The sequence below is a fragment of the Talpa occidentalis genome, unplaced genomic scaffold (assembly GCF_014898055.3).
Source record: "Talpa occidentalis isolate TD23 unplaced genomic scaffold, MPIMG_talOcc4v2.1 talOcc4.11, whole genome shotgun sequence".
NCBI lineage: Eukaryota > Metazoa > Chordata > Mammalia > Eulipotyphla > Talpidae > Talpa > Talpa occidentalis.
In genome coordinates this window covers 25,586,017-25,609,559 of record NW_023601104.1, presented here as the reverse complement: position 1 = coordinate 25,609,559, position 23,543 = coordinate 25,586,017, and the positions used below count along the sequence as shown (strand labels likewise).

At 40.9% G+C, this 23,543-nt stretch overlaps 1 protein-coding gene across 10 annotated transcripts in view; it reads right to left on the bottom strand.

Moving 5' to 3' along the window:
• FAM81A (family with sequence similarity 81 member A) overlaps positions 1–23,543 on the bottom strand; it is a 111,672-nt gene that overhangs the window by 4,261 nt on the left and 83,868 nt on the right. For all 10 annotated transcript variants that reach the window (XM_054701912.1, XM_054701914.1, XM_054701929.1 and 7 more), the window contains 5 exons: positions 16,440–16,558; positions 11,429–11,558; positions 9,312–9,418; positions 1,075–1,210; positions 601–796 (listed from right to left, as the gene is read on the bottom strand). In XM_054701912.1, the coding sequence (XP_054557887.1) occupies positions 601–796; positions 1,075–1,210; positions 9,312–9,418; positions 11,429–11,558; positions 16,440–16,558 (688 nt within the window). The remainder of the gene's footprint in view (positions 1–600; positions 797–1,074; positions 1,211–9,311; positions 9,419–11,428; positions 11,559–16,439; positions 16,559–23,543) is intronic.

Sequence of the window (23,543 nt, the reverse complement as noted above, 5' to 3'; positions counted from 1 at the left end):
CCAGTATCTTTTTAGGACCAGACAATTATAAGATACATAGAGAGTCAAAAATCTGTTTTGGGGTAACTTCCACTTACTGGTTTCAGTTTTGTATTCCTGAGCTTGGAGCATAGATCAAATCTTTCCTTTATATGAGAGCAATTAAAATCAGAACTTGCAATCAGCTCCAATACTTCTAAACAAGTATGGATGGATGAACCCTGCTGACTTACGAGTAGAGGAATGTCATTCAGTGCCATGGTGGTACACTGCCAGAGTATATAAAAGGCATCCCAAAGCCCCTCTAAGACTTACGCTCATTTCTGAGATACACTGACCTGGCCAATGAACAGAAAATAATTTGCAAGTGATGCTAAAGAAAATGTATATCAATTGCAAGCTAAGCAATTTTAGTTTTGTTTCACTGTCCCTCATGTTGATTCTCCATGTACTTAGTATTGAAACAATATTTTAGTTCAATATCACACAGCTACTTAGATACTTCCCTGAGGATGTGTCACTTATTATCATGAGCCAGGGCCACAGGCTCTAGGGGGATACTAATTAATTTTTTCATCAAATACAAAATAAACCATGAGAACTATTTTCTTTTTTGCCTACCAGCATCAACTTCCGCTTTCATTTCCTTCATGTCTTCATTCATCTGTAACTCCAACTTGCTGATTCGCCCATGCATCTTCTCCTCTTCTTGTTTTGTTCTCTGCACTTCCAAATTCTTCTTCTGACTCTCTTCTATTTTGTCAAGTCTGGCAGACATCTGGCTGAGCTTCTTCTCCACGTCCCTTTCACTGGCTCCCTGGGATCCATGATAAGAATTGCATTTGACTCATTAGGGTCTTGATTTAAGTTCATCTAGCTGAAAGTATTGAAATTTTCTACTTAGCCTTAGTTAACCAAAGCAAGTCAGAGTGCCCCATCTCTTTATAAACAATTTGAACCATGGAAATGAATTCTAAGGCACGAACAATTGAACAGTTCGGTGTAATACTAAATAACTCAGTAAGTTCTCAGGTGTTACTCAAACATCGCAGGCCCCCACCAATACTTTTATTAGTGCCAAACATCAATACCTACACTGTTTTCCTTAACAACCAAGGAAAGTTGATCAATTTTCTGTAAAAGGTCTTTCTCTATCCGTTCTTGTTCCTGTTGCAACCAACTCCGTGCAGATAAAATCTGGTTACTGAGTTCCTCAATTGTACCTTTAAATCTAAAATAAGAAAGTCAGCAAGTTAGAGGTAAAACAATTTTAAAATGACAGCAAACCACCTCAGTCTCCAACTATGAACTCTTTCACATACCAGCATTAACCTCACCTCTTTTTAGCAAAGGAGTGAGGGAGAGAAGGATACAACAGAGAGCCCTGATGATACTTCTTACCTGGAAAGAGCCCAGAGCGTGGCCACTGAGTGACTCACAGAGCCAGGCCACATGCTAATCTCTGCCATTCAGAGAACCCTCAGTACCCCGGACTCAGAGAACAGTGTCCACGCTCTCCTAGACTTCCCTTTCTCTTTCCCTAGGTGCTTACTTTTTCCATCTAAGGTTCCAGTCTGACTCTCCTCCTAATGTTCTCCAAATTGCTCTTTCCCATACACACATTTCCTAATTTAAACCTAAAAGAAAACTGAAAGAACACTCAACCCTCCATTCCTTTAGTCTCTTCCCTTTCCAAGTACCTGAAAAATAAAGTTTCGTACTTGCTGCTTCCCTTAATTACTTTTTCTTATTTTTATTCTGAAGTGTAAAAAAAGCACAAAAGTGTATGTGTGGTGTAGAGATGTGATTTTAATAATAACAATAATAAAATGAACACTCATTGTGGTAGATTAGTTCTGTTTTCCCCCTCCTGCCTATTAAGACACTTAAATATGAATGAACTAGATATACTGTCACCGAGCCACAAACTACATTTTCCAGTTTTCCTTGACAGTGAGGCAATGGGACACAAGAGGAAGTGGTAAATACAACTTCCCAGTCACATCACTGAAAACAAAACTTCCTATCCTCACCCAGGCAGGAAGCCAAGCCAGCAGCCCCACCCAACTGTGGAAGTCAGAGTGCAGCCCCTCCTCACCAAGGAGACTAATCTTGAGCACAGCCTGTGCCCTGCCCAAACTTGGAACTCATCCTTGCTCCATTCTACTGCAAAGCATACCTAGAGCACACGTGATACAAGAACCCAATCAATAACCCCTTGTGACCATGGAGCACAGTCATTGAACCCACACAATGTGCTTCATGTAAAGAATAGTCTGAGACCAACTATAGAGGGTAGTCTGAGACCTCACCTGGCCAGCAAGTACAGCCTGTGGTCCTATCCAAGAAAAGGTAATTGCACAGCCAGTCAGCAGCCCTGCCTAACCAGGAGCCCAATAAGTGGCCCCACTTGAACCCTGCTGGAGCCCAGCCAGCAGACCTGACCAACCTCAAAGCCTGGGCACTGGCTCCACTCAACTAGAGACATCAGCAGCAAAGCCCCACTTGTCCAAAGATGTTGCAGGCTGGGATGAATGGTCAAGTTCTTTCCCTGCCAAATCAAAGCCGTAAAGATTAGAAGATTGCTCAAATGCACAGACACCAAAGCAAGGATCCCTAGAATCACAAAGCATCAGGAGAAAATACCACCAAAGGAAGCGAATAAAGCTCCAACAGCTGACCCTGAAGAAATAGAGAACCGTGTATTCTACGAGCTGACAAAAATTCAGACTAACCCTACTAAAGAAAAGAAGTTCAGTGAACTACAAGAAAACACAGATCGCAAACTAAAAGAAATTAGGAAAACAACACATGAGCAAAATGAGTTCAACAAAGAACTAGAGATCATTAAAAAAAAAAAAATCTTAGTGCTAAAGAATACAGTGACTGAATATAATACAATGACTGAACTGAAAAATTGAACAGAGAGCTTCAAAAGCATATTTGGTCAAGCAGAAGAATCAGTGAACTCAAGGACAGGCCATTTAAAATTATCCACTCAGAGAAGCAAAAAGCAAAAAGACAGAATAAAGCCCATAGTACTTAATGGACACTACGAGACGCTATAAGACAAAACAATGTATGCATCTTAGGAGAGCTCAAAGGATGAGTTGGGGGGTGGAGAGAGAGAAGAGAGGGAAAAGAACAGAAAGTCTATTTAAAGAAATAATGGCTAAAACTTCCAAATTTTGGAGATATGGACATCCAGGTATATGAAGCTCAGAGGTCCCCAAATTCAACCAAAAGGGGACTTCACCAAGAAATATTATAATCAAGCTAACAAAAATAGATTAAAAAGATTCAACATACAAGGGAACCAATATAAGGCATCAGTGATCATCTCAGTAGAAATTCTGAAGAACAGGAGAAAGCGAGACATTAATGTCAAAATACTGGGGAGGAATGCCACACCCAGACAATCAGTCCATCAGAAATGAAGAGATAAATAAAGACTTGTCTAAAAACAAAAGCTGAAAGAGCTCATCACCATTAAATCTGAGTTACAAGAAATGCTAAAGGGAGATGACCAGCTTAAATGAAAGGATGTTAATTAACAATATAAAAACATATGAATGTATAAAACTCACTGGTGCAGGGGTTAAAGTCTCAGGACTATCAAGCTATCACCAGGAACTGCAGCACAAGTTTGATCCCTGCCCAGGGAATTGACCCACATGGCGCAGCAGACCTCTCCTGGCTCACCCGCTGCTCCCCTCAGCAGTGTATTTCGGTCAATCTGCCTGTTCTGCTCCCCACTCTGTCTCTGGTGAGTCCTCTCACCCCCCACACTTCTGGCCTACACCCCAGTCATTGTATGCATAAATAACTTTTTAAAAATTAAAAAAAAAAAACCCTCACTGGTAAAGGAAGTTACATAGTCATATTCAGAATTCTCTGACACTGTAATAGTGGTACATAAATTACCTGAACTGCTTTGCTTACTATAGCTTTTTAATATATCTTGAACAGAACGTGTGATGTCTCTAGGTTTGTTCTTTCTCGAGATCACTTTGGATATTCAGAGTCTTTTTTGGTTTCACATGAATTTTAGGATTGCTTATTGTAGTTTTGTGAAAAATGCCGCTGGAAATTTCATTACACTGAGTTAATAGATCGCTTTTGGTAATATGGACTCTCAAAAATATTAATTCTTCAATCCAAGAATAGGGGAATCACTTTCCATTAATTTGAGTCTTCTTCAACTTTCTTTCATCAGTGCCTTGTAGTTTTCAGTATATAAGTTCTTCACTTCCTTTGTTAAATTTATTTCTAAGGTGTTTTTAATGTTAACATAAATGGGACTGTCTTCGTAGTTCTCTTTCTCAGGTAATTTATTATTGAGTATATAGAAGCAACTGATTTTTATAATCTGATTTTGTATACTGCAGCTGTACTGAATTCATTGATTCTAACAATTTTTGGTGCTCTTTAGAATCCTTTGCACATTGAGGTCATGTCACCCACAAATAGGGATTATTTTACTTTTTTTCTTATTTGGATGCCTTTACTTTTCTTTCTTAAAGGTGCCATTAATAATCTAGGGTAGTTTTTTCCCTCACCACCATCCTTTATACCCCCTTGACCCTTTCTCCCTTTTATCTCCCTCATTGCCTCAGATGCCTCATTTCGTTCACTAGTGTCTGCTAGTTTTTATAAGTATTTTGCTTTGTCAAATGGTCTGCTACAGATGGGGCTGTAGATGGGGCTCTGGCTGAGCAGCACTTCAGGGGAGCACAAGGATGCATGTACACTATGTTTGGATTCCCTTTTGTGCCAGGTGGTCACAAAAAGTACTTGAATTATTTCAATCCTCTTTACTTTGTTAAGACCTGTTTTGTGGCCCCACATGATTTATCTTTAAGAACGTTCTGTGTGTGCTTCAAAATAACATCTATTTTGTTGCTGTTGAATGGAATAGTCTGTATATGTCTGCTAGGTCTCTTGCTGGGTGAAGCCTCTGCCTGTGCTCTGAGGTTGGTGGGTGCCACTGGCTAGGTAAAATGGTCAGGTGCCTGAGCTTCACAATTATCTGAATTATCTCTGGTCAGGCAGGGCCACAAGTCCTATAACCTGGCAAGACTGTGTACTCCAGAACTGGACTGGAATGTAGAAGGGACTCCACATTGCACCTGGCCAGATAAGGTCTACACTGTGCTCCCCAATCAGGTGTTGCCCCTTGCTGCACTCCAAATTCAGATGGGGCTGCAGTCCAGGTTTCATGGTTGGACAGAGCCTTGGGACATGCTTCACCATCTAGCAGGCTGCTGGTCATGCTGCCCTGTTGGTGAGGTCACTGGCCAGGCTTTCCGATCAGGACTGGAGGCTGTGCTTGGTGGTCACAGAGAGTCATGATCTAGGCTCCCTGGTCAGGTAGGGCTGCAGGCTATGTTCTGCTTTGGGGCAGGTTTTTGGGCAAAGCCAGAGCTGTGCTCAACAATTGGGAAAGACCGTAGACTGCAGACCAGCTCCATGGCCAGCGGGGGCTGTAGACTGGGACCTGCAGCTAGACAGCCCTGCAGGCTGGGCTATAAGCATGCATGCGGATCCTGGGCTTCCTGGGCAGGCAGGGCTGAAGGTTATAGCTTTTATTTTTGATTGTTAGAGCTTTGAAATTCTGTTTGGTTGTTTATCAACAATACCTCATAATTTTTTTTCTCTACTCATTTTTGATAATCTCATTCCTTAGTCATACTTTCTAAATGTGTGTGAGTAAAGTCACACGTGCACACATGTATATGTACATACTTACGTATATACATACACACAGAACACTTGTTTCATCTAATAATAATCCTTAATAGAGGCATGTTTTATTTATTTATTTGTTTGTTTGTTTGTTTTGTTTATACATGCACTGGGTACAGTCAGAAGCGCAGGAGGGTGAGAGAATTCACCAGAGCCAGAGCAGGGAGCAGAGCAGGCAGAAGGACCGAAGTACACTGCTGAGGGGAGCAGTGGGCGGCAGGAGAGGTCTGTGCGCCATGTGGGACCCTTGCCTGGTGCCCAGGGAGCAGCCGGGGATCGAACCAGCGACGCAGAGGCCGCAGGCAGCTTCGCAACCCAGCGCTCAAAAGCTGCGCCACCGGGGAGGCCCTAATAATCTATTTCTATGTAGTATTTAGAGGTCTGATTCTACTTTTCATTGTTTCTTCTCATTTTATAACTTATATGGCCTTTTCCCTAGTCTTATTTTACAATTTTTTATTGCACATCCTTAGAACTTTGTCTATGAGAAGACTTGAAGATAGAAGATTTGTATTTGCTTTTGCCAGGCCTCTTAGGACACTACCCAATCAGAATCATTCAATCATTCTAAGATAACCATCCACTCTGTTTTTCTTTTTCTTTTTTTAAAGATTTATTTATTTATGCACATAAGAACTGGGGTATAGGTCAGAGGTGTGGGGGGTGAGAGGATTCACCAGAGACAGAGTGGGGAGCAGAACAGGTGGATCTACTGAAATACACTGCTGAGGGAGCAGCAGCAAGTGAGACAGAAAAGGTCTACTGCACCATGTGGATTAGTTCTCTGGTCAGGGATCGAACCCATATTGCCGTGGCCGGTGATAGCTTTATAGTATAGAGACTTAACCGCTTGCACCACCAGAGAGGCCCCCAGTCTGCTTTTCTTCAAGTCACTTGGGTAATGTGAATTCACACATTCTTCTAAATTCACACAAAGGCTATCTTATAGTCCTGCATTTTCAAGAAATTACCCCGTACCCAGAACCAACAGTTAGACAGGTAAGTTTATTCATGATCTCTTTGCAGCATGAAGATTTTTCCTAGTTCAGCCAGCAAAGTTCTCACCTTTTGGGTCTTTAATCTGACATTCTACCTCACAGAGGCTCTAAGCATTGTCTCCATGCTCCTATAGGCATCCTTTGTGTTTAGACTTTAAATTGTAGGAAGGAAAATAAAGAGGTTCATGTCTGCTAAGTAGTAATATCTCTTAAAACAAACTGACAGAAAAAAAAAAATACTAAGATGTTTATTTGCTTCCTGTGTGATAGAAGAAAGAGAACTCGAGAGATCTTTCTTTATTTGCTAAGTTTGTTGAATCTGTGAGAAATGGTGACATAACTAAATAATCACATAAAAACAGGCAGGTGGAGGAAAGGAGACATGGTTTCATAAGAGAATTCCCAATAATTGATGGTAGCCTAGAAATGGCATTAAACATGAGCCAATGAGAAGTTCAAGTTTTCCTCAAGCCTCTCACAAAGTTCTACACTAAAGTCATCTAAAAAGATACGTTAAGTCAAATATACATGTGGGGGTGTATGTGTGTACGCACAAGAGACATGTACACACATATACACAGAGTCACTGCTGGTTCTGCTTTGGAGGAAAATGCCAAGCTTGTGAAGATTCATAATAGGAAAACCTATTTTGGTTTTGTGATTGAGCAGAACCACATCAGATGAGTTTCACTGTAGGTACATATGCTGTAGACAACACTGCTATAACAAACTGGGAAAGTATTACAAATTATAGTGCACGCACAAAGTATTTCAAAGTCACTCTCACGCAAACCTCTCCTACCTGGAGACAACAAAATGTCCACTAACTAATGTCCCCATCTCTGCTTCAGCCCTTATGATCCGTTTCCTAAGTGCAATCAGGCCATTTAAAAAACAATATACAAACCTGATTTTATCAGTCTATTTGCTTAAAATCCCCTCAATAGCTCCATATTGTTCTAAAGATAGAGACAGAAAAACCTACAAGCTAGATCACCCCAGCCTCATTTTTCACCCTTAATTGTTCTAGCTCTTGCTACCCAGTCCTCCCTACTCCAACCAGCTTTGTTTTCTTGCAGTTTCTTGCATGTCACATTCCTTCCACAGCAGGCTATTTATCTCATATGTCCTTACCTCACTCTTCAGGGATTCCACTCATCCTTGAGCTCTTCTTTCAAATGTCACTTCCTCAGGAAGGCCCCACAACTGGGCACCTGCTAATTCACTCTCACAGCACCACTCTATTTGTTTCAGGTGGCTGCTGTGTCAAATCACCACAAACATGATGCCTAGAACAGCACATTCTTTCTGACAGTTCTACAGGTCGGAACTCTAAAATCAGTTTCAGTGGACTAAAGTGAGTTGTGAGAAGGGGTGGTTCCTTCTAGAGGGTCTGAGAGGAGGATCATTTTTTTTGCTTTTCTCTCGCTAGAGCTGCCTTCTTCCATGGGCTGACCCTGACCATCTGTTGGTTTGTTTTCTTTTTTAAGATATATTTATTTATGCATACAAGAAATGGGGTATAGACCAGAGCTGTGGGGATGGGGGCGGGGGGTGAGAGGAGTCACCAGAGACAGAGTGGGGAACAGAACAGGCAGATCGACTGAAATGCACTGCTGAGGGGAGCAGTGGGCAAGACAGGAGAGGTCTGCTGTGCCATGTGGGTAGCTCCCTGGCCGGGGATAGAACTCGTGCTGCAGTGGTGGATGATAGCTTGATAGCATTGTGTCTTTAACCCCTGCGCCACCAGGGAGGCCCCATCCTCCATCTTTTTTTTTTTTTTTTTTCTTTTTTTGGTGGGGCTCTCGCAGGCGGCCAGGGAACGAACCCGCACTGCAGAGGCTACCGGCGGCAGCCTCGCAACCCAGTGCTCAACCACTGCGCCACAAGGGGAGGCCCCCTATGCTCCATCTTTAAAGCTCATACCAAATCTTTGCTTCCACAGTCACAGAACCTCCTCTCTCAACTCTAACCTTCCTATCTCCTTCATATAGAGGCCCTAGGGGTTACATTAGGATACCCCAGGATAATCTGCCCATTTTCAGATACTTAAATTTAAGATCCTTAACTTAAAAAATCCTTAACTTAATCAAGAAAGTCCCTTTTTGCCAAATAAAGTAACATATTCAGAGGGTTCAGGACATGATGATATTTGGGGGGCCACTATTTAGTCTACTGTGACCAGGCACCTTTCCTTCAAAACATTTGTAACAGCACAGCATATGCTTATTTAGTCATTATTCAATTAAAGTTCATCAACCCTAGACTATATAAACTCCACAAGGATAGGGAGAGAGCTTATTTTTCTTCATTGCTGGATCCTCAGCACCTAGGTCGGTGTTCAATCAATATTTACAGAATGAATAGATAGATGGCTTATCATGCAACCACTCAAAATAATTCTGAAGGTAAAGGAGGCAAAGTACCACACGGAAACTTTTCCCTATACCTTCCACTATTGTTTTCACTCTGCAATGAATAAAAAGCAGAAGGTAAAAAAAAAAAAAAAAAAAAAAAAAAAACTGCGCTACTGAATAAACTTGCAAAGAATTTCAACAACAACAAAATGTCTGTGAGTTGATTACTTACTTTGTATCCAAAAGCTGAAGCTGGTGATTACTGTCTCTGTGGGACATCTTCAGTTTGGTGCTTTGCTCTGATATTGACAAGTCCACTCTGTTCAAGAGCTGAGAAATCTGAATAAGAAATTTTGTTTGTAAATAACACCTCTAAACTTTTCAGAGATGATGTGAGAAAACATTTAGCAAACTACATTTTAGTCAGTGGCATTAAGATTCAATTTAACTTAATAAATTCATTTCAGAGCTCAGCTCATCTATCCACCTACATTCTCTTTCACATACACCCATCAAAACTCAGACCAGGAGCAGGGCCACTGCACTCATTCTGGGCTGAGCCCTTAATACTCTTCCTCTGGGGAGCAAGCCCAGCCCTGCCCATGTCCACTTCTTCCAGCTGCTGGCAAACAACACAGTCATCGTTTACCCTGGAATTCCCACCCTAATGTGGCTGCTAGTCATAAAGCATAGAATTCTTATCACTTACAAAATCCATGAAGGTCCCTGATTTACCTCTGTATCAAGCCAAGTCGTCAGAAAATATCATTTACAGACTACAGCCCTTCTGCTCCTTTCTCCCATTACCTACCCATTTCCCTTATCTAAAGTTTAATATAAAACTAACTCTCTGTGAGGAATCTTTATTTCTGGCAAAATTATGTTAGATACACCTACTGAAAGATTCATGGAACAAGCATTTGCCAAAACAAAGAAGAGGTATGTCTCTTTTTATGGATTTCTATATATATTTTACTGATTTGGTTCCTGGAAAGCTCAAGATTTCCTTAGCTCCTGTTTTCTGATGTAGTAATTCTGTCCTCATTCATTCTTTTTTTTTTTTTTTTTAAGATTTATTTGTTTATTTATACAAGCACTGGGTACAGTCCGAAGCGCGGGAGGGTGAGAGAATTCACCAGAGCCAGAGCGGGGAGCAGAGCAGGCAGAAGGACCGAAGTACACTGCTAAGGGGAGCAGCGGGCGGCAGGAGAGGTCTGCGCACCATGCGGGACCCTCCTCCAGTGGCCGGGGAGCAGCCGGGGATCGAACCGGCACTGCAGAGGCTGCGGGCAGCTTCGCAACCCAGCGCTCAACCGCTGCGCCACCGGGGAGGCCCCTCATTCATTCTTTAGAAAAAAAAAATATTGGGCTTGTTTTATTTCTCTTTTTCCCTAGTTTTATGGTATCTGTGTCTTTCATATACATAAATTTTGACCCTTACTAGAGGTAGGTAGGACACAGTATTTTTTTTAAATATTTATTTATTTATGCATACAAGAACTGGGGTACAGGCCAGAGGTGCAGGGGGTGAGAGGATTCACCAGAGACAGAGTGGGGAGCAGAAAAGGCAGACTGACTGAAATATATCTGCTGAGGGGAGCAGAGGGTGAGACAGGAGAGGTCTGCTGTGCCATGTGGGTAGTTCCCTGGCCTGCTGGGGATCTAACTCATGTTGCAGAGGTTGCTGATAGCTTCACAGTTCTGTGCTTAACCCCTTGCGCCACCAGGGAGGCCCCAGGACACAATATTTTTAACCCAATAAATTGACTAGATGCCCCATTTTACTGAAATAGTCTTTCTTTAATTGAAGAATAGCAAATAGGGCAGACATCATAGGTAAAGTTCTAGAAGACAGTCCCCATTATGACAAACTTTTTAATGACCTAAAAAAAAAACTGTGAAATGCCAAGAGTTTTGCCTAGTGAAATTAATCTACACATTTCAAGTGAAAGGCTCTAAAATTCATTACACTCCAGCTCTGTCCTAATTTTTTCCATGTACAGACTAATGTGTAAGGTAGCACGTGAATCCCATGAATTCCTGAAGCAACATTTTGGGATGAGTGATAGATGAAAGAATGCTTGATCACTTACCTGTGCAAGAGATAGTCCTGGAGTTATACTTTGGAATTTCTGGAATATATAGGGGGAAAGAATCTTTAAAATTAGGGCTGTATTAAAACTCCTGTTGTGACGCTCATGAAGAGCCATTCAGTGAAAGAGAAGAAAGGAAGCAGCAAAAGAGACACTTATGGTGGGTGCACTAGTCTCTCCTATAAGAAATAATCAACATCATGTTCTTTAAGCTGAGAAAAAATTACTCTAAAAGGCAACCTAAAACAGGTCATACCTGTCCCTCTGCGTCTTTGATTTTCGTTTCCAAGATAAGTTTGGCAGCTTGCTGTTCTTTGTTCAAGTGCTGGAGCCCCTCGTAGGTCGTTTTGTACTCTGCAGACAGTCTGGCAATGCTGGCGTCACATCTGCCCAGGCAAACAACAAAGCTAATTCTTATTAAAGTTTAAAAGCATGCACTAAAGCTTCCTCACATACTACAAAACACACCACCCCACTCAAAGAAACTGTACTATGAATCATTCATTTTTGCAGAGGTTCAAATGGATTCAAAGAGCTGCCTTCATTATGGTTTTTCAGTTAAACCACAGGGATGATGCATAATAAGACCAGAGCTGTAACCATCAAAGTAGCAAGGCCTTACAATGCTCAAAAGTACAAAATGGTATGCGCAGTGAGAGCCCAATGACAAAACATTGATGCAGAGTGCCAGATGTGTCACTCCTAGTTCCACCTTTACCCTTTCAAGTTCAGGGCTGCTTTGGATTTTAGAGGCCTTCCAACACTTTGGAAAGTGCTACTCCTAACCTGTTACCAAATCCCCTGTAAGTCTGTGCTTTGAGAGGGGCCCCACAGCAGGGGAAGGCTCTGAAGCTGGTCCACACTGTCACGAGAGCTGCTCTGCTCTGGGGGCCTCAGAACTGAGTAGATCCAGTGGTGCTCAAGGTGCTTGTGGCAGGTCAGCTGTGGGAAGCCCTAACCAGGCCCTCTAGGAATTCAGAGCAGCATCATGCCCCACTCTTTTCAGTCATTCCTGGCTTGAGAAGGAGCTTCCAGCTTGCTAGTGGGTGCTAGCAGAGACTGCATGCCTAAGCATGGGCACTGAGTCCATCATGCACACCATGCCATAAGACAAGCATGGAGCAGCACTCCACCTACAAGGACAGGAGGCATCTAAACATCAGCATGAATTAAGGGCACAGTAAATTATGTAAGCCCGGACTCCTGTGGCAGCTACTCCTGCTACGGTGCCAGCTTTCCTCAAGTCACACCCGTGACCCCTGGAGGAGCTTCTGATGACCAGGTGAATTGAGGGAGAAGAAGTCAGGCCTGTTTACAGATGGTCATGTCCAATATGCTGAGACCTTCCAGAAGACTGCTGACACTTAAGAGCTCATTCAGGAGAAGCTGTAAAGGGTATTAAGGAAAAGAATCCCTCAGGGTTGGCAGATTTTCAAACTATATATATGGAGTTCATCTTGCCTAGAATAAGTGATAACCATACATTCCTGGGAACTGGTTAATGGTAAGAGACTTTAAAAACTATATTAGAGGATTGGTGACAAGGGGAAGAAGTTATATAAATGAGTAACTCAGGATTAACAAAGAATTCTTGCTGTTTGTGAATGTCCTCTGTATCACAAGGGCAGAAGTCCAAAATCTGTACTTCCTGACTCCCTTGCCATCAAGGTTCTGATTTAGATCTCACCAATGTGAGGCATTATGCAAGATTTAGAAGGTAGAAGAGGAGGAGGGGCCCTTATTCTTGCCTGGCAGTGGTGGGCAGGCAGTGGGGATAACAGCCACTTTCAGGCACATTCCTGTAAATCATTTATTTCTTAGGTAGCTAAGGTTATCAATGGCACCTTCCTATGATTCCTATACTGCCTATTTTTCTAAAATAGCAGTTGTCTACTTTGCTTCTCCAAATCTTCCAATGGTTCTGCAAGATCTAATGTCCTGTATTAAGTCCCTGCCTGTTAAAATACTTAGGAGTGGTTTCTGGTTTTTTAACCAAACCTTAATATATAAAGTTATCAAAATTTTACAAAGAAGTATGCAACATATTAGCCAACTATCTCTGGATCATATGATTTTCATTCTATTTTTCATTCTCTTCTAAATCGTACAACCTTTCTGCAAGAAGTATACATGATTTTTACAACTAGAAAAACAATTACACAAAGAAAATAATTCAATCAACAGCTATGTACAAAGAAGGTGTTGCAATTTTATGGAATAAGCACTAGCCTATCATCTCTGCCCATGAAGATCCTATGAAGCAAAATAGAGGCTAGAGTATAAGGATGCCAGAGACAGAGATATATGGGATAGTCACTGTCATGGAAGTGAGGTCAAGTTCAAGGGAAGAGATAGGAGAAGTAGATGAAGCTACAACCCATAGCTTCATAGATGAAGCTACAACCCATAATCCATTCATTCACTCAGTAAGAATGTCTACTAAGTGTTAGCTTCTATCAGAGAAAATGGGGAGATAATTGGCCATTTTCTTTCCAATACACACACTGCACCACTAGAAATTTTTAAAACATCCTGATGCCACCACTATCAAAATGTTATTTGGCCTACAAGTATATTTTTCTATTAGTTTACACTTGACATCCTATTCTTATTCATTATCTCAGATGGAGCCAAATGAGCTCAGAGATTGTTTGGGAACTTGATGAACAACTCATTTTAGGTACCCACAGAAAAGAGCAAGCCTGTGGTCATTTACACTTTCAATGAATCAGTAGTCTACAAGAATTCCAAAAACATTGGGATATATTCTTTAAGGTATAGATCCACACTAAGGCCTTCATGAGGATTATCAATTGTTCCCTAAATGACTTAGATAAGGAAAATTATCTCACTCACTAAATCACACAGAATATTTGCTACCATAATATGAAATTATCACATTACTACAATTATAAATTATTACCTGGTAACTATGTATGAGAAAAATCTAAAAAGACAGATACCAACTTAGTTACCTCTAAGGAGTAAAACAGATAGGGGCTGGTGAGCTCTTAATTTTTGCTCTTACATATATACTTATATGTATCATAGTAGTTCCAGTTATTTATAGTATTTCCAACTATTTATTTCCACACATCATTTGAGTACCTTTATAAGGAAAGAGGCAAACAGGCAGGGTGGGCAGGGAGGAGCTCAGGGTGGGATACCAAAGCCTCCCTCAGAAAACATACACAGTGAAATCAACTTCAGATTTCTTATATTAAAAACAATGTTACGGATTTCTTATATTAAAAACAATGTTATTCTTATACATGAAAGAATGTTACAAATGGGATAAAATGTTAAGAAATGGTGAATCTTATGTGCTTCTTATAGGTTTGAACTTATTTCAAAATAAATAAATGCATATAGATAAAAAGGGGAAAGAAATATTGCCATTTCAGTTAAGAGTGGAACCAGAGACATCATTCCTGTCTTAAAAACACACTCACAAAGGACAGCCTTTGGATTCTAACACAGCTGCATGCGCACTTAACATCTTGAGTAAAGCAAGAATTAGCAATGAACCGGATCAGTTGTACTATCTCATCCTTGATGAGCCAGTAAAGTACTCATTCCAAATGTTCCCTTCTCAGATCCTTGCTGTGGCCATTGGGTAGAAGGAGGAATCTGTTGTTGGCCCTGTCAGTCATGACAGGGAGGTGGTCAGGTGCATCAAGAGTCCCAAGGGTCAAGCCACAGGTATGACTTAGGCAACACACTTTAGCAGAACCTCTCCCACAGATTGTGACATGGTTGCACAGCACTCCAAGACACTGACATTGAAAACATTAATTTGATTGTTCAGCTTCCATATTATTATAATTATTAGATATATAAGTACTGTTTGTGCACATCATTAGGCACTTAAGAGCTAGCAATAACTGAGCTTTACACTTAAAATGAGTAAATTGTATGGTATGTGGATTATATATCACAGAATCTGTTAATGAGAGAGGCTGGCGTGGGGGGTGTCTTAGGGGTCACCACCATGTACTTTTATTGGGCCTTCAAGTCTATAGTGCCACCCATAAATGGCTTCAAGTATTATCCGAATCCCCATATACACCTAGGAGGGGACTAGAACACCTGCCTCATAGATAGTTCTCTTCTAAGGCTTTGACACCATACAAACCAACCTCACAGAGGAAAGTGTAAGTGGCCACTGAGTCTTGGAAAAATGAAGACAACACACAAATCATGGCCTGTTTAGGGAATAACAAGCAGACAAGCTGTTGATCAATGATGAAAGCTACAGTGCAACAGCCGGGAAAGGTGAAGAGGTCAGTGGGGTTTCAAGGGTCATACTAGGGAGACCACAGGAAAGTGGTCACCTGGCCACCATTTATGTCCATGTGGCCTTCTGCATTAGACCTAAGCTCATCCAATAGAATCAAATGCACAGAGCCAGCATGCACGGCCTCATGTATAGTTTGCACAAATATCCCTCTCCACTATAAGGAGGCCTGAGGTCCTGTGGGTCCCTGTTCTTTCTTCTACCCACAGCTGGCAGACAGACCATCCTCACTCTGCCTTCAGGCTGATCTGCATGGCCCATCAGTTCCACTGCTCCCGAATTCATGTGATTGACTCACAAAAGCAGCAGGGGGCAGAAGAGGCCCAGAAATACTACAGACAACTTCACCCTAGTCTGACAAAGATAATCCCAGATACAGTCCTTGAGCAGTGCTTCTCAAATTTACACATGCACATGAATCCAGGGATCTTGTTAAAATGCCAATTTTAATTCAGTAGGTCTGGGGTGGGCCGGAGATCATATCCTCTACCAAGTTCCCGCTGCTGCTGGTCCATGGAGCACCCTGGCTAGTGAGGGGCTGGAATGGCACTACTTCTACTGTCTGAGGTGAAAGAGCTCTTTTTAAAACTTCCAGTCTCTCCAGAACCACTACTTCCAGAAAATAAAACGAAAATGAAGCACAAGAAAAATGAAACTCAAAAAGGACAAAATACAAATTCCAACTCTATTATTAGAATCAATAAACATAATATCGCCAAACCAAATTATATAGGTCAGTCGAGCTCTTCCATCACCTCCTGCCACGAACACAAATCCAATGGCAGAAACACAAAAAACCCTGGCCTGCTCACCACCAGGTTTAACTTGTATCCTTAGGTTTTATGGGCCGAGGAGAGGATGTAGTAAAGAATGCAAAGAATTTGTTTTAGAGCTTTACAAATACACTCCCCACTGAAAGATTTAGAAGCACAGCTCTTGGCAAGTAGCTCCCAGACACTGGTACACTTACCTTGCCACTCTCCCTCGAAGGTCTCCCAAACCAGAGAGCTGGCGCATCTCCAGAGTCTTTAAGGCAGAATTAGTTCCATAGCTGATGTTGTCCCGGGCACGGATCTGCTCCTGGAGAACCTGGGCAACACAGAAAGCCACCGAGGAGGTCACCTGAGCATGGACACCCTGCCACGAAAGCATTTTCTATTTTGGGCTAAAATAGGTAGGAATGTTTAGCTTCTTTTCAGAAGAGGTTCCTTTTTAACAGTCAAATAAATAAAGTAAATGCTAATTATTTTTTTTTTCTGGTACTTATTTGATAACAATGTTGATACAAGAACTAAGGCCGAATGCTGTCTCAGGAAAGACACAAAATGAAACAGAACTGCTTAAAGATCAAGTGACCAGGCATAAAAACATGAGCTCATGGAGCGCCCATCCTGGGAAACCTTCAACAGAAGCTGATGAGCTGATGAGGAGAGCCCTGTTGTTTACTGAGGAGGAGGTTTCAGGAGGTGCCAGTGCTGCGCACCACGGATGTGCACCAAATGCCCACTGCACCCTTGCCAAGGAGCTTCTCTCAGGAACCTTGAGCAGGAAGAGGCACAAAACGCTGAAATCAACACACCCGAAGTCAGACGGGCCGCAGGTTACCCAGGCCCGGCTCAGAGTCTGGCTCTGAACCTGCACTCCAGCCACACTGCAGTGCTGCTGGGGATCAAGATAGAAGTGGAAGCACCAGGGTCTCCTGCTGGCACAAGGGGTTAAGACACAACCTATGAGGCCGTCCACAGCCACTGCAGCACAAGTTCAATCCCCGGACAAGGAGCTACCCTCATGGTGCAGCAGACCTCTCCTGATTCGCCTGCTGCTCCCCTCAGCAGTGTATTTCAGTAGAACCCCACTCTGTCTCTGGTAAATCCTCTCACCTCCCCACACCTCTGGCCTGTACCCCAGTTCTTGTATGCATAAATAAATAAATCTTTTAAAAAAAAAGAAGTGGAAGCACCGAACACAGAGGCAGATGGGGTAGAAAACCCGAAGTCCCAGGTAGCAGAAGACCAGTTAAAACCAAAAGAGTCCATCAGGAGTTTCTTGTGCACAATTCCTTACTCTTTCCCACATCTCTTCTCCAAAGTTCTGTCCTTCCTACTTCCCCCCACCGCCATCTTCCTCATCTTTTCAAAGAAAATGCTTTTAAAGTTTTTCTGTCCTCGCCCTTGCTATACTCTTGATGTCAGCTTAAGTACATGTATTAATTCCTTTTTGCTTTTTGTTTTATTCTTTTTAAAGTAATTTTGTTATTTCTTCTTTAGTAACGAAGACATTTTTCTTTCAGTCCAGTGTTTGCTGTGTTCACAGACTGGGTATGAAGTGTTTTCTTTTTCAGTGTTTAAATTTGTTATGAATTCCTCTTTGATCTAAGGGTATCTTGAAATCTAAGGATAACTTAGATTTGTTTCTTCACTTTCAAGTAGTTAAGCTTTTGTCCTTTTTAAAATTTCTTTCTAATTGTGTTGGCATATGATTTAAAAAAATATGATTTGTAAGATACTTAATATCTTGAATATGTGCTTTATGGCACATGAGTGATTTTCTTTTGCTGCTCCATAGCCATGCAAAAAATTATGTGAGGAACAAAAGGTTCAATATTGTCTTTTCAGTTTGCTGATTCCATTATTCATTTTCTCTAATTCTTATTTATTTTTGTCTGCTAGAGCTCTCCTGCTGTGAAAGAGGTATCAGAACTCTCTCACTGCAAAATATTTTCACAAAATTCTCCTTACATTTTAAATACTTTTTACTTGCTATTTTATTTGGCACAAGTCTATGATAATAGTGCCTATAGCCATTATAAAAGAAACTTCTTTTATTGTTAAGTTTCACCTCATCTGATATCAATAATGCTATTATGTTTTATAACTAATAAAGCAAACACTCATCAGGCACTGTTCTAAGTGCTTTGGGTATGTTAACTCATTCAATCCTCACAAACACACAATAAAGCTATTAACCACTATCCCCATTTCACTGGTGGTGACTCTATGTGGTTAAGTAACCTGCCCAAAGTAATGGTCAACAGTGATGGAGCTGCTACGTGAACCAGTGCACTGTGTACTCAATCATAACAATACACTACTTTGCTTGTTTGTGTTTCCTTTTTTTAAGATTTATTTTATTTATTTATGCACACAAGAGCTGGGGTGTAGGCAGAGGTGCAGGAGACAGTGGGACTTAGAGGATTCACCAGAGACAGAGTGGGGAGCAGAACAGGTGGAGCAGCAGGCAAGACAGGTCTGCTGCACCATGTGGGTTAGCTCCCTGGCCGGGGATCAAACTCTAGCTGCAGTGGCTGCCAACTGCTTCAAAAAGCTGAGACTTAATCCCTTGCACCACCAAGGTGGCCCACTTGTTTGTGTTTTCATCCAGCTTTTCTTCACATTTTATGTTTACAATTTATGTTGCTGTTGGTTGTCATTTCCATTCCTCCTCCTTATTTTGACTGCTTTGGTAAGGTTACCATTGGTTGCCTTTTGGCCTCTTGTTAGCTCTGAAATGGTCCTGGACTCTGCTTTCCAGGAATGGTTACCTTCTCTTCCCCAACACTCATAAACAGATACAAATTTACTCCAGGCACCATGCCTGGCCCCATCTTAACTACCTAAAACAATTAAATTTTGTTTTAGCAAAATTGATTTGCTACAAATCCATACTTTTAGTGGAGCTATAATTAGACTTTGGCTTGTAGAATGTTTTTCTCCTTCTGTTACCTTTTTTTTCTTTTCTTTTTTTTAAAAGATTTCTTTATTTATTGCATACAAGAGCTGGGGTGTAGGCCAGAGGTGTGGTGGGTGAGAGGATTCACCAGAGACAGAGTGAGAAGCAGAACAGGTGGATCCCTTAGCTCCCTGGCCAGGGATCAAACTCATGCTGCAGTGGCTGGCCATAGCTTGCTAGTGCTGTATTTAACCCCTGAGCCACCAGAGGGGCCCTCCCTTTCCCCCCTCTCCCCCCAGCACTTCCATTGTCCAATTCCAGGTTTTCCTCAGTATCAATCTACATGAAATGATATGTCTTTCTTTAAGGTTCGCTGATTAGCTTTGTGCTTCTTATTTTCATTTTCCTGTCTCTTTTGGTTACAAAAGTTCTTTTTCTCTAGTCTTATCTTCAGGGCAAGCACTTTAATGAAAGATTCCTAAATCCCTGTAATGTTGATAATCTTCCTTCCCTCCCCCTATAGGGACGATGATAAATTAAAAAGGTATATCCTCTTTCTTGACTTAGAGGTCTTATCTTCTAGTGAGTTCTAAGGCTGATAGGGACTCTGATGCTTTTTCCTTGGTAAGTATCTTGGTTCCTTGTATCTAGAAACTTGTTAAGATTTTTTCATTTATTCTTTGGAATTCAGGATTTTATCAGAAAGGACCTAATTGTGAATCATTTTTAAAATTTTAGTTCTACCTGGAACTCAGTAAGCTTTTTAGTGTGTAGTGCCTGCTGTTTTTTTAACTCAAGTAAATGTTCTTTTCCTCTGGAACAGTTCTTTTCCTCCTTCTGGACTACTACTCACATGCTGGGTGTCCTGCATCTGTCCTCCACATCATGTATCTTTTCCCTCTTGGCTTCTCTACATATTTGTCTCAGATGTTTCAGCATTTCTACTTTATCTTCTGGGCAACTAATTCAATTCATACCAGTAACCTGGTATTCATTGCCTTTGATTCATCTACTGACTTCTAAAAATTCAAGTTCAAGGAGAAAATTTTATATTGTACTTGGATCTCCTTACGAGCCCTATCTTAGTTGAGGCAAAATATCAGAGAGAGTGGCTTATAAAGAATAAACACTTCTCTCTCACAGTTCTGAAGGGTCTGAAATCACCATGGCCAGATTCTTTCTGGCTTACAGGAAACTGTCTTCTTGCTGTGTCCTCACCTGGTGGGAAGAGAATGCTCTGCTTTGTTCTCTTCTCATAAGGGCACTAATCCAGTCATGGGGCACCACCCTCACCACCTCATCTAAGCCTAATTATTCCCCAAAGACCATACCTCTCAATAACATCACCTTGAAGGGTTAGACTTTCAACATATGAATGTGGGCAAAGAACACATTTAGTCTATAACAGGACCTAATTATTTTTTATTCAAGGTTCATCTATTTCCTATGTCATCTGTGCCTGGTTTAAGGGCTGTGTTATTCTTCCTCCCTCTGACTACTGGACCCCTTTAGGTATATTGTTTCTTTTTGTTCTCTGCTCAGTGGAGTAAAATTAGGGAGTTGGTCCTGCATATAGGGGAAGGTTTTATGGGCTGAAGGTGCAGCCAAGGAGAGCACAGAGCCAGTCTCCAGGAGAGGTGCCAGGAAGCAGCTTCTCCATGCCCTGCTCTCCAAGCCCTCCCAGTTTGCAGACACGTTCCACTTCTTTCATGCCACCTCGTGAGGGCAGGAGTTTCACTGAGCCACGTGGTGTGAGGTAGTAAGAATGGCCTTACCTGTCTGACTCCTAGCCATAGTGTCCAGACTTCATTCGCAGGCTCTCCTGAGTCAGTCTCTGCTGGCTCTCTCAGGCCTTCTTGCCTGCCTACTTAGCTGTTTAGGAACCTAATTCTGGAGTTGGGGGGAGTGGAGGCAGGCACACTAAACCAAAGCCTACCCATTACTTCCTGCACATAAAGGATATATTATGTGTCTTAAGGATACAGTCTTAAGAATACATGCCTGCGTATCTACAGTCCTGGCTCCTTAACCATGTTTTAGTGATGGGTCTAGAATAACAGTGGTCCCAACAGGCTAGATACCAAATCACCTAAGGATTCATGCTCAGCCTGTATCCCATCCTTATGCAACACATGACTCTACTTGTTACTAGTTAGTAATAAGTATCCTCTGTAATGGTACATTTGTGTGTATCTACTTGTTACTATTTATTTATAGATACAGTCATCTATATTTTAAACATGGTAGGTGAGCTTGTAGTTGTGTGAACATCATAGTGCATTCACACAAACACAGATGGTACAGTCCACTATATATAGGAACCACTGACATGCAGTCCACCCTGACTGGAGCATTGCTATGGGGCAGTGTGCAAATGAACAAGAAAGCCCTATTAGAAGCATGTGATTATGCTTAGTTTTAGTGCTCCCTTTTTTCAAATTAAAAAAAAGAAATGACAGACATGCAGAAAAGTGCACTTATGTATACATTTTTAAGGATTTTCAAACTTGCTGATAAAAAGCAGAAAGTAGGAATATGAGGATTTTGTGTTTTCCTTATTGGAAACCTGGCTGAAACACTATAGATGGAGTGAGAGTAAGAGTAAAAAAAAAATGTCTAACTTAAAGGAATTTGGAGTTGCAAACCTATCTGTTATTTGCTATAGTTTCCAGCTTTTTCTCAATGAACCTTCTCTATTAAGAAGAATGCAAACTAGTTACAATCACCTGTGAATGACAAAACGTTAGTCATCTGAACACATTCTTGCAAGAAAACTTCAGATCTGACTAATCTGGTTCTGACACTCTCCCACTGATGAAAAGGCGTGATGCTCTCTCTCTCTCTTAGTAAGAAAAAACATTCATTAGTTATAGTTAATAAAAAGACTTATTTTTGTGTAGGTAATGCTTTAAACCTTTGTTTATATTGGCTTAAGACCAGGGTTCTCAAACATCTTCAGGGTGCATAAGGATCCCCAGAGGGTTGTTAAATACATCAATCCCCAGGCTCTGCCACTGGAGAACCAGTGCTGGGGAGAGGCCCAGAGATGTGCCTGACCACACCTGCGATGCCTTGCCTTAGACACTGGACAAAGCACAAAGACCATGATCAGTCTTATTTCATTTGAGTTATTTGTCAATCAGTAAAAAATCACTCAGCAAAAAAAAGGAACAGCAATCACAAAAGAAAAGCTAAAAATAAAATTTTTAGAAGTTTAATCTTTCTAGTAAGCAAGGGAACAAAAAACAAAAAGCAGACCATTACATTGTGGGGTTGGATAGTGAATAAGGGGGTTGCATGGGTGTGTAGGGACTATATGGGAACTCTGCTCCCCTAAAACTGCTCTAAAAAATAAAGCCTATATAAAATAAAAACAATTTTCAATCATAACATTTTCACCTATTAAAGAAGCAAATATTTTTAATTCTTAATATTAAAATGTATATCGCAAATCAAACATGCATAGTTGCCCTTCTGATACAACTTCCCTGGAACACAATCCATCAAAACATATTAATAAAGACATTAACCTTTGACCCAGTAACTCTAGTTACTGGAATTAATCTTAAAAGAAATAATAAGGGACATGCCAAAAATGTCTTCATAAGATTTTTTTTAAGATCTTTTTATAGTACAGTACACATATTTATCAACACAGTATATTATTATGCAAGCACTAAGTTGATGGGGGGCTCTTAAGAACAAGGATAAATGCACATAATTTAATATTAAGAAAAAAGAGTACAAAATAAATATATAAAATGATTACAGCTGTGCACAAGATATATATAAAATAATAATACAGAATATTAATATTTTGCTTATCCCTAGGGTGGGGTTACAGTTGATTCCTCTTTTTTGTACTTTCTACAATGCACTTATATTACTTCTATAACCAAAAAAAAAGTGTGTGTGTGTGTGTGTGTGTGTTATGCTTAGAAATAAGAAAAGCCCATTTAATATTCAGAATTTGTATGCAGATAAATATGATATTGTATCGGAAATATTGTATTAGAGCATTTTACTTGAATAATGTAGAAAAGAATTATACCTGAGCTTAACACAATACTCATGTTACTGAAAGGTAAATGAGGAAGGTATTAAAGAACTTACTATTGAAAGGAATTCTATGATAAAGCCGTAGAAAAGCAATCCCTCTATCAAGTCAGCAATGTTCCCTAATTTGTCATCCTGGAGCAATATATCCTCATGAGGTGTTTATTTGAAAAATGTTACTCCCTTAAATATATCATCAACTCTCAGCTATTGTCTATTCAATTCAAGGGATTGTTCAAAAAGGACAAACTCATGCAATTTGCAGCAACATGGATGGAGCTGGAAGGGATCATGCTCAGAGAAATAAGCCAGAAAGAAAAAGAAAAATACCGGATGGTCTCGCTCATCG